The 12,108-nt window shown below is 42.0% G+C and overlaps 1 protein-coding gene across 2 annotated transcripts in view; it reads left to right on the top strand.

The window, feature by feature from the left end:
* The window catches only part of VEGFD (vascular endothelial growth factor D), a 36,813-nt gene that overhangs the window by 17,891 nt on the left and 6,814 nt on the right, over positions 1–12,108 (top strand). Inside the window, exons 2-6 of one of the 2 annotated variants that reach the window (XM_067724677.1) lie at positions 1,996–2,206; positions 6,808–6,998; positions 9,938–9,967; positions 10,377–10,525; positions 11,685–11,785. In XM_067724677.1, coding sequence (XP_067580778.1) covers positions 1,996–2,206; positions 6,808–6,998; positions 9,938–9,967; positions 10,377–10,525; positions 11,685–11,785 — 682 coding nt within the window. The remainder of the gene's footprint in view (positions 1–1,995; positions 2,207–6,807; positions 6,999–9,937; positions 9,968–10,376; positions 10,526–11,684; positions 11,786–12,108) is intronic. The other variant, XM_067724678.1, reaches the window with a different exon arrangement.

Genomic DNA, 12,108 nt, shown 5'->3' on the forward strand with positions numbered 1-12,108 from the left:
GCAGAGACATGGATGGACCTGGAGACTGTCATATAGAGTGAAGTAAGTCAGAAAGAGGAAAACAAGGATCGTATATTAACAATATATGTGGAATCTAGAAAAATGATATAGATGAACTTATTTGCAAAGCAGTAATAGAGACACAGATGTAGAGAACAAGCGTATGGACACCAAGGAGAGAAAGAGGGGGTTGGGATGAATTGGGAGATTGGGATTGACATACATACACTACCATGTGTAAAATAGATGACTCATGAGAACCTGCTGTATAGCACAGGGAGCTCTACTCAGTGCTCTGTGGTGACCTAAATGGGAAGGAAATCCAGAAAGGAGGGGATATATGTGTACGTATACCTGATTCACTCTGCTGTACAGCAGAAACTAGCACAACATTGTAAAGCAACTATACTCCAATACAGATTTTAAAGGAAGAAAAAAAAACCCACTCCCAAAACACTGCTAAATGATACAGATTTTAACAAGTTTTTGAGGGGCAGTGGAGGAGGATGTACATCACACCACCCAGTGTCCAGATGGAAGTCCCATTTGCGCATCTCCGTTTTCCCCCTCTGCCCCTCCCCCTGTCAGCTGACATTCACCTCTCGCTCCACCTTCCTGTCTCAGCACCGTCCTGCAGCTACACTGTTTCTTCCCTCTCTCCCTTCCCTCACCCCAGCTCTAAAAACAAAAAGTCCTCAGCATGCGTATGCAAACCACACAGCAGAACATAAACTCAGTAACCACAGGCTCAGCAGGAGAAAATCCACGTCCCTAACCATAGACAGACTACATTATTGTCTCTCCAGCACATTCCAGGGAGGACTCAATTCCTTCTGTCCAGTATACATCTGCATCATTGGTTTTGACGATCACATAGTATTCATTGTATGCATATATCATTATGTAACCAAGTCCCTAATTTTGAACAATTCGACTGCATACTGAAAATCTTTTATCAGCCAAGTCTTTTTTTTCCTCATAAATCCATGGGTTGTATCAGTCAGTACAGTTCATGCAACTGTGTGGGAAGGAAGTTTTCAACATAAGCTCTAGAAGTGTATTTTTTCAGGAAAAAAATCATGTGTTTGGAATAGTAAACAGGTTTAAAAAGGAAAAAAAAGTTCAGAGGGTTAGAAGTCAGCAAATTCAGATTATCAGGTTCTTAAAATCTTTCCTTCTTGTGTGACTGTAGGCAGGGTCCCCAAGACTTTGTGGGTCAGTGTCCCAAATAACAGATGAAAACAATTGTCATTGGCTCCTGCACAAAGTAGTGTGATTTAAAAATCTATATTAGTTTCCTGTGGCTGCCATACTGAACTACCACAGACTTGATGGCGAAGACAACAGAAATTTATTCTCTCGCGGTTCTGGAATCCAGTTGCAAAATCAAGGTGTCAGCAGGGCCATCCTCCCTCCATCGGCTCTTGGAAAGAATCATTCCTTGAGTCTTCCAGCTTCTGGTGGCTTCAGGCGACCCCTGGCTTGTGGCTGCCTTACTTTAGTCTCTGCCTCTGGCTTCACAAATCCTTCTCCTCTGTGTCAGTGTCTTCCCTCGCCTGTCTTTTATAAGGATGCTTATCTTTGTGTTTAAGGTCCACCCAGATAATCCAGGATGACCTCATCTCAGGATCCTTTTAACTTCATTACATCTACAAAGATCCTTTTCCGAAAAAAAAGTCATCTTTGCAGGTTCTGGGGGTTAGGACGTGGACATGTCATTTAAATGTCCACCATTCAACCCACTACGATACTGTCTTTAAGTGTTCTGAGAACCCAGGGGGAATAAGTCATTCCATCAATCATAAATGAACAGAATGTGAATCAAAACTACTAGATGTCATTTTTCCTAGGTACTGGTGTCCATTTGAATAATCTAATTTCTTCTTAGCTCTACTTACATTTGTAAGTGTTAGCAATGAATATTATCAAGACAAACTAGAACTTGAGTAAGTTGCCTGTAAGCCAGTTTTTTTGTTTGTTTTGTTTCGCTTTAAGCGGGCATCCCGGTCAATGTTAGAACGATCTGAGCAGCAGATTAGGGCGGCTTCGGGTTTGGAGGAACTACTGCAGATCACCCACTTCGAGGACTGGAAGCTGTGGAGATGCCGACTGAAGCTCAAAAGTCTCACCAGCGCGGACTCTCGCTCAGCATCCCATCGGTCCACGAGGTTTGCGGCCACTTTCTATGACATTGAGACGCTAAAAGGTAGGTGTGTGCGTGCGGAGGCCAATTCTTCCTCTTTATCAGATAGTAACAAATGCGCCAACTTCTTGTAAAAGTTTGAGTAGGGCGGGCACGTGTCTGGGAGAAAAAAACAAGGGGGTCTTTGGTTTCATAGCTTCAGTGTTAGCGGAGAGTCCTGGTTTCCTGGGTTTACTCCACAGAGAAATATACCCAATATGATTTTGAGATCAAAAATTCAACACCACATAACACTTCCCAATATGGAAATATATTTAACTCAGAGATGTGAGGACAAAAGGAACCCAGAAAGCCTGTTCTTAATAGAAAAAAAAAATAATTGAGTTTACTTAAAAAATAAAACAACCTGGGTATTCATTAATAAGGAGCATTCTACGGCCGTACATACATGGATAAAAACCAATAGATGAGGTATAGCTTTTTTATGGCTTCAAAATTCTGTGATTTTTTTTAAAGTAAAAATGAAAAGTAGAATTTAAAAGCTGAGTTGGAATAATGCATATTGGTATTACTAGGAGAATAACGGAGGGGGAAATTCTCTAGACAAAAGAATCCAGACGCTGGAGTAGAAAATAACATGATTTGAAATAAAGAGAATGACTCTTCCGTAGTAAGGTTTGGAGGATGTTTACAAGCAAACTATTGTTTGTATGTACTGTCCTATGATGAATGACATGCTTGCCAAATACAGTTGTGCGGCCTCCAATTAGGCATTTAACTTTTTTGATGATGTGTCAAAACAGCACAAGAGGGCTTCCCTGGTGGCGCGGTGGTTGGGAGTCCGCCTGCCGATGCAGGGGACGTGGGTTCGTGCCCCGGTCCGGGAGGATCCCGCGTGCCGCGGAGCGGCTGGGCCCGTGAGCCATGGCCGCTGGGCCTGCGCGTCCGGAGCCTGTGCTCCGCAACGGGAGAGGCCGCAGGAGTGAGAGGCCCGCGTACCGCAAAAAAAAAAAAAAAAAAAAAAAACAGCACAAGAAACCACCGTGGCATTGATGATTTAGCCTTTTAGATTTGATGAACATATGATTACCTGGTATCGGATTGTAGCTATTGCATAATTTAAATTGACTGCTCAGCCAAAATTATTCTTTTCTTTCTCTGTAGAGTTACCTTTATTTTCTTCCGTTTGTAAAAGGACGATATTGTTGGCTGCGGGGAAGGCTGTGCCTAGGTGGGATCGATACCTTAGCAGCACCAGAGTCCGAGAGTGAAGAGGATGCTTGGTGTGCGTCTGTATGACTGTGTCTAAATGAGTTGAGATGGTTGGAACCATGGCCTAGAACCCAATTTAGCCAGAGGTCTGAAGCTCTAGTTGTTTCTGTGTGGTGCATGAGCAAGGACTTCATGAAAGTAAAGGGATCAGACCTCATCTGGAGATTCAGGGCCTTAACCAGATTACGTGTTTGAAGGCCTGAGGCAAGCCTGGAGATGCTCTGTGAAGATGGAGATAGAGAAGCATTACCATAAAACCAAGAGGAGGTGATTTTAAAAAGTCATTCATGTTGAAATTGACATTTTCTAAGAAGGAAACCATAAAAAGTTTTTAAAAATATTTTTAAAAAACATAAATAATATGGAATTTGCCAACTCTGAAATGTCTCTTGTTACGTGGGGTGGGGGGGCGGAATCATCTAAAGTTACTTAGTAAGTTAGAAGCAGCAAATAATTAAATCGGTGTGGTATCCCAATTATAATTTGCTCTAACTCTCCCTCATGGATTTCAGGGTAATTCCCTGAGGAAGAACAGTCCTGCTGGGCAGTAGTAATGACAGTAGAGATATGAAGCCTTTGCTCGGTGTCATTGGTCATAGTTCCACACAATGTTCTGACTTTGAAAACTTAGTTTTATAAAAAAGAAAATAGAAAGCAACATTTAAATAGCATTTTAAGCAAGGAATGTTTTTATAACTTGAGTACTTGTTTTTTCAAGGATTTATGATTAATAATAGTGAATTAAATAGTACCTAACTGGGTAATTTATCTCCCATGTTTACAACCTTCAGACTCTGTATATGAATATTCATAACCAGGCATTTTAAGCGGTTTCTTGGACTAGTAGATTTTATGATGAAAAAACAGAGTTTAGGTAAATTGTATAGTATATGCAGTGCTTTTCAGCCAGCCAAACGTATTTTGTGTTTTCAGTGATTGAAGAAAGCATCATATGAGGAAATCTGAGATTAATGGGCGGAAAAGGAAGAAGGCTGTGGAAAAGATGTTTTAAGAGAATAATTTAGAGACTAGCGTCAGATCTGCAACAATAATGTTTTATCTGTATCCTCCAGATAGAAGTTCTCTCTATCCCTTCTGGTAGAAACACGTTCACATATATGGGAATTCAGAATCTGGGCAGAGACCATTTACAAATTTTTGAAGATGGGGTAAAAACGGAGAAGAGTTTATCTATCACTGTGTAACACATTACCCCAAAACTTAGCTGCTTCAGGCAACATTTTTTATCGCACAGTTTCGGTGGGTCAGAATTGCAGACATAGCCTCAACTGGTATCTCTCCTTCAGGGTCTCTCCGGAGGCTGCAGTCCAGGTGTCATCTTGGGTCACAGGCAGCATCCCAAGGTTGAGTTGGGGCCGAATGTGCCTCCAAGTTCACTCAGAGGTTGTTGGCAGGATTCAGTTCCAGACAGGCTGTTGGACTGAGGGTCCCAGCTCCACACTGGCGGTTAGGTAGAGGCCACCCTCAGTTCCCTGCCATGTGGGCCTTTCCAACATGATGGCTTGCTTCATCCAAGCCTGCAAGCTGAGAAGGCAAAAGAGTGCCAGCGAGAGTTGGTGATTGCCAGCAAGATGGAAATCAGTCTTTGTTAACCTAATCGTGGCAGTGCCACCCCATCGCTCTTGCTGTGTTCTCTTCATAACATTCGGGTCACTAGGTCCAGCCCACAAGCAGAGGAGGGGATTATACAGGGTGTGAACACCAGGAGGTGGGCGTGATGGAGGGTCAGATGAGAAGCTGCCAACCACTAAGGGTTTTCACCACTCCCCTCCACCCCAGTGTATAATCAACTCTATAATTCCATGGCAAACTAAAAGACAGTCTTTAAATATTGTCTTTATCATAATATTGAATCATTTCCCAAAAACGTCCATAGAAAGGCTATGCAGCATTAAGTATCATAGCATCAAAATCTAATTTAAAAAAATAAACTTTGAGAGAAAGGCGAGTATGTTTTACAAGAATGTATATAATCTTTTTTGATTCCCCGAGACTTGTTTCTTTTTCCTGTTTCCCACAAATTAGCTAGAATGGCCAGAATATTGCTCCTTTCATCAAAATGAAGCAGCTTGGGCTTCCCTGGTGGCGCAGTGGTTAGGAGTCCGCCTGCCAATGCAGGGGACACGGGTTTGAGCCCTGGTCCGGGAGGATCCCACGTGCCGCGGAGCAGCTAAGCCTGTGCGCCACAACTACTGAGCCTGCGCTCTAGAGCCCGTGAGCCACAACTACTGAGCCCACGTGCCACAACTACTGAAACCCGTGTGCCTAGAGCCCGAGCTCCGCAACAAGAGAGGCCAACATGGTGAGAGGCCCACGCACCGCAACGAAGAGCAGTCCCCGCTCAACGCAACTAGAGAAAGCCCGCACGCAGCAATGAAGGCCCAACGCAGCCAGAAATAAATAAATAAATAAATTTATTTAAAAAAAAAATGAACCAGCTTATTTCATCATTTGATAGAAACATCAGTATCGGGCATTTGCAAATAAGAACACTCTGACTTGAGGAAAGATTAGCTCCACTTAAGTTTTTTTTTTTTTTTTTTGCAGTACCCGGGCATCTCACTGTTGTGGCCTCTCCCGTTGCAGAGCAAGGCTCCGGATGCGCAGGCTCGGCGGCCGTGGCTCACGGGCCCAGCCGCTCTGTGGCATACGGGATCCTCCCGGACCAGGGCACGAACCCGTGTCCCCTGCATCGGCAGGCGGACTCATCACTGTGCCACCAGGGAAGCCCCCACTTAACTTTTCATTCATGTGTTTGCCGTATATAGTTAGTTAAGCAACCAATAGAAAGGTATTTCTTTTTTTTAATTTTATTTTTTATTTTTTTGGCTGCACTGCACGGCTTGTGGGATCTTATGTTCCCCGACCAGGGATTGAACCCACACCCTCAGCAGTGAAAGCGTGGAGCCCTAACCACTGGACCGCCAGGGAATTCCCGAAACGTATTTCTTAATGGTGCTAAAACCTGCCCACACCTGGCTTCAAGGAGCAGAAATGCCATCCAGCTGTGTCCTGTAAATTGCTTAATAAATAATGCTTACATGTCATTGCTTTATGTGCCTCTATGTACTTCCTTATTAGCAGGCTTCTCCAGATGTACCCAGTGTAGTCATATCCAGAACATGGTGTTCATCACCAACGGAAGGTAGAATTAGAGTCTACGAAGGGATCGTATAAATGGGAAGGAACGTAGATTTTGGTTGTAAATTTTCTGCAGACAATCCTTGGTTAAAGGACTGACCCCAAATACCCGTCTGGTGAAATCATCAAGCGCTGCACGTGTGAGAATGATGGTGTTGAGTGTAACCCTGGCACACGTGGGCATGTCAGGGCCCTTTGTTCCACTGGCCCAACGAGCTGCCTCTCCGCAGTTATAGATGAGGAATGGCAAAGGACGCAGTGCAGCCCTCGAGAGACGTGCGTGGAGGTGGCCGGCGAGCTGGGGAGAAGCACTGACACGTTCTTCAAGCCCCCCTGCGTGAACGTGTTCCGGTGTGGCGGCTGCTGCAATGAAGAGAGCCTCGTCTGTGTCAACAGCAGCACCTCGTACGTTTCCAAACAGGTATGAGGACATCAGCCCTCCCCGGAGCCCTGACGCTGATAGTGTCCACAGCTATAGCTCAGCTGATTGCCAAGCGCTGTCTCAGTGCTTTATGTATGTCATCTCATTGAACCCTGGGATAAGCTAAATGGGTAGCTTATCATCTTCCTTTATAGATGAGGAAATGGGGGCTCAAAGAGATAGCTTGTGGCAGAGCTGGGATTCAAATCCAGGTGACTCCAAAGCCTGGACCCTTGTCAGTTGCTGTCTCTCTGATGCTATAATGTCAAGGATCAGAAAATCATATAGAAGTTACCAGAACAGACGTTTAAAGGAACGAAGATAGCCACACTGACTTGTGTATTCATTAGGTTCCGTGTTGTTCAAATGGAGTGATTGAGAAGAGTTCAGTGAAGGGTGGGGGAAGGAGAAAGGGCTGGTGAAGTACCCAGAGCTGGCAGAAAGGGAGAGCTGTTCCCACCCTTAGACTGAAGAGGCAAGAGGATGGAGCGGTTATGGGAACCGAGAGAGGAAATGGAGAAGCGGGCTGCAGGACTGGCTGGAGGAGGGGCAGCCCCTGCCAGCCCTTAGCCCGGCAAGCGGGTGGGGGGCAAGAGGGCCTATGGATGCATTCCATGGAGGTCAGCATCCTGGGATACAGCCCAGTGGGGAAGGAAGGAAAGAGGATGGCGTCTCCGGAGGCGCAAATGGAAAATACCTAGCACAAAAGACCTTTGAAAATAATCCTCCAGTTCCCATGAAAGAAATAATTCTTCCCTCTCCATCTTATAAAATTCCTTTTGCTCAGTAGATAAGTTTTTGATTCTGTCGCTACCATATTGTTGGGAAATGTAATAAACGTGGCATAGAAGAGCAGTAATAACAAACTTAGCAAAACATTAAAAAGCTGTAAGTCAAACTACATTCCTTTTGGTTCTGTGTCGCAAATTCCTCACGCACATTGGTATATTCATTTAATTGTCACATTTGCCTCTACAATCTAGCCTCATGATCGTGAAAAGAGGTAGCACGATAAAATTAGCCATGCACCGAATATACCCATGTTAGGTAATTATCTTAACTGGATGGAAAGAATGGAATCCTGATTTGTTTGATACTAGGTTAACTTATCCTTAATTTTCCCCCCTACTTAAAATATCCCTTAAACTGAAGAGTTTCTTTTTCTAAATTCTTTTAGAGAATCTTGGAACTTGTAAAAATTCTGACCTCTGCTGTTTGACAGTCAGGGGAAAAAATGACATAAGTATGGCTAAGCATCAACTGTGAGTGGAAACAAAGCTTGCATAACGTTAACATAAGAGACTTTAGTTCATGACCGTGTTATACCCTAGAGTATAGCTGAAAAATTTCGCAAGAAGATGAAGTTCATGCAAAATAAACACTCTTAAAAACACCCGCTTACTTAGACTCATGGACGTGCCATTACGTATAAAAAGGTCAGGCTAAACACAACTTTAATGGATCGCTTCCACTTAACAGTGGATAATTGAGTATTTTGACTGCTGTCCTCAACAAATGAGTGGTTTTAAAGAATGTGCTTAAGTGTAAATGTACAGCAGTTTTTCTTTCCAAATATGCATATTTGAACATTGTAATAGTGGTTTTTCTTTTAAAGAAAAACTACCTCTCATCCCAAAGTTATGGACTGTTCAGTGAAATACATCTTAGAAACTAAGTGAATAAAATGAAGACTCTATGTAGTAAGGACTACATGGAATGCTGATTGAATGGACAGAGCATTCAAATCAAGTTGAAATGCATCCATACATCAGAGAGCCTCTCTAGAAACAAAGTAACTGATATTCTCAGCAAGTAAATTTTACTTATGGAGATCCCATCTTGCTTCCTCTGGTCACAGCAATTTCATTGCAAAAAGTAATAAGGCATATTCTTAAGAATATCCCCTCTAGCTCTAGAGTAGACTGCCTGGGTTCAAATCCCCACTCTTCCGATCAATAGTTATATGGCCTTAGGCAAGTTATATAACCTCTCTGTACATCTGTTTCTTCCCCTGTAGAGTTGGAGGGGGGTAATTTAAAAAACCCTCCCTATTATGTTGTTACAAAGGTAAATGAATTAATATAAAAGTGTTTACAACAGGGGCTAGCATATAGAAACATGGAATGATATTCATGTTACCTCTCATTGTTTGGGCATGATGGTCTTGTATCAGTCAGTTATTACTATATAATGCTGCATAATAAACACCCTAAAACTTAGTGGCTTCAAACAACGATGGCTTTTTCTCGTTCGTGTATCTGAGATTCCTTTAGTTTAGAGTGGGCTCAGTTGGGCTTGGTGGCAAGCTGCAGGTTGAGTCCCGGTCTGGTCCCTGTGTCTCGTATCCCTTAGACCAGCAAGCCTGCCAGCTCATGCTCTTCACGTGGCTAGAGCAGATGCATGCACGCACAGTTCAAGTCTGTGCTTGTGTCATGTCTGCTAATGTCCTGTCAACCAAAGCAAGTCACATGGCCAAGTCCAAAGTCAAGGAACAGAAAACTGTATTCCTCCAATGGAGATGGCATGGGAAGAGATAAGTAAATAGTTTTGAACAGTAATCTGTTCACCATGGTTGCAAAGAAACTTCATAGCTATAATTTCATTTAATCCTTACAATTCACACTCAGACTTAAAGCAGGAGCAGGGGACATTTTACAAGGTTACCATTTTACAAGTGTTCTAGGGACACCAAAAATTTAAGAGATTTGACAGAACTTAAATACTTGATAAAGTTGGTTAAGGCCCTGGTCTTCTGACACCCAGCCCAGAATTCTTTCCTTCATGCCAGCCCTTAGCCTTATTAGTTCTGTTTTTTTTTTAATTTTATTGAAGTATAGCTGATTTACAATGTTGTGTTAATTTCGGTTGTACAGCAAAGCGACTCAGTTATACACATATATATTCTTCTTCATATTCTTTTCCATTATGGTTTATTACAGGTCATTGAATATAGTTCCCTGTGCTATACAGTAAGACCTTGTTGTTTATCCATCCTATATATAATAGTTTGCATATTAGCTCTATTCTTTTTTTTTTAACATCTTTATTGGAGTATAATTGCTTTATAGTGGTGTGTTAGTTTCTGCTTTATAACAAAGTGAATCAGTTATACATATGTTCCCATATCTCTTCCCTCTTGCGTCTCCCTCCCTCCCACCCTCCCTATCCCACCCCTCTAGGTGGTCACAAAGCACCGAGCTGATCTCCCTGTGCTATGCGGCTGCTTCCCACTAGCTATCAGTTTTACGTTTGGTAGTGTATTCTTAATGGACGACTTTGCTAAAGTCATTACCGTAAGGGACAAAGGCAAAAATGCAGACTGTAGAAATTATTCTTATTTTTTAAAATATGTATTATAGTTCTCTTTCTCTGCTCTAGCTCTTTGAGATATCAGTACCTTTGACATCAGTACCTGAATTAGTGCCTGTTAAAGTTGCCAACCATACAGGTTGTAAGTGCTTGCCAACAGCTCCCCGCCATCCGTACTCGATTATTAGAAGATCCGTCCAGATCCCCGAAGAAGATCGGTAAGCATTTCTTACACTTCTTTATGCTTGTTCTTGCCTTGGCTAAAGCTGTGTGTGGAGCATAGTTCATTAATTACAGAGTCATCGCTCTCTCTTCAAGCTCTTTGTCTTTTAGGTTCTAACCCAGATCTACGGGTAATAACTGTTTGGCAAGTATATTTTTTATGAGGTGTTACATGTATATTGCAGTAGGATCAGAAAGTTCAGTGGTTTTGATCTCAGCATGTCAAGCTGTGGGCACGTTTGTTCTTAATATGCCTAGTTTGATGCAGCTGTAAAACTCTACTCCAGACTCAGATTTGGCATCTGTTCCCTCATTCCAGAACAAGCATTAGATAAAACCCATTTCAGGCTGTTTACATCTTTAAGTCCTGAAGTTAGGAGGGGGAAAGTAGGCTCCTGGAGTCACTGGGGAGCGGCACAACGGTGTGCATCTGATTCTGGTAGTTTTTTAAGCCTTCCTCTTAAGTTGACCAAATGGGAAATACTATTTTAAATGAAAAATGACTTAAATTTAATTTGACTAGACATTTTGTGAGTATTTTGTGATTCTTTATGAGACAAATTATGACACCCTCAAGTGTTCTGAAATCAAAGGTAAGAATCATTGATTTGGGGGAAAAGAATTTACTACAGAGAAACAAAGGGCAAATCACAACTCTTGAATAAAAATACAGAGTAATTAAGTTGGATACTTAGATCTTGCACAAGTAAAGGAGTAAACGCACTGTGTGAGTGCCAAGTAGAAAAGAAAGCTCGTAATAAAGGAACATTTATCCTCAAGATTTTCCTGCTGTCCTGGCCAATGTTCTTATCTCCGTGTTACAGACATAATGCTCAGGAGCTATGTTAGAACACTATTCACTTGGGGTAAATAAGCTCTGTTGACAGCTAATTTACATAGTTTTTAACACCAATCCTCTTAAAAAGATTATACCTTTCCAAAATTACAGTTTGGTTTCCAAACGTTTCCACAGAGAATATTTGTAATTACAGAATTACTATCTAATAACATGCTGTTCATCAATATGAATTAAGCTCCTTAAAAATCTTCACTGTTCTCCACTCAGAAATGTATTCAACGTTTCTTAGAAAATGTTCCAAAGGTATGACTGCTCTCGAAAGCTTTAAAATCTGATTTATTGTTTTCTCCTCCTAGCTGTTCCCATTCCAAGAAACTCTGTCCTATTGACATGCTCTGGGACAGCAACAAATGTAAATGTGTTTTACAGGAGGAGAATCCACTCGCCGGAATGGAAGGTAATCATAGCAGTGGTGAAATGATAATAGTAATAATAATAATAACAACAATAGCAGCTAGTATTTACTGACCAAGCGCTCTTGTAAGCCTTTTATATGTATCAACTCATTTAATCCTCCCAATAATCCTAATGTATGATTAGTATCCCTTTTTTTTTTTTACAATTACAAAATGGACACACCAAAATGTCTAGTAACTTTCTAGACACACAGCTAAGAGTGAGAGAAGCAGTGAGATTCCAGAGACCTCTGTGCTATAATTATATAGTAAGTCTACCAATGCATCATTCTGCCTTTTAATCTTAAAGACCCAAATGATTAGA

Source organism: Pseudorca crassidens, chromosome X (genome assembly GCF_039906515.1).
Source record: "Pseudorca crassidens isolate mPseCra1 chromosome X, mPseCra1.hap1, whole genome shotgun sequence".
Lineage (NCBI taxonomy): Eukaryota > Metazoa > Chordata > Mammalia > Artiodactyla > Delphinidae > Pseudorca > Pseudorca crassidens.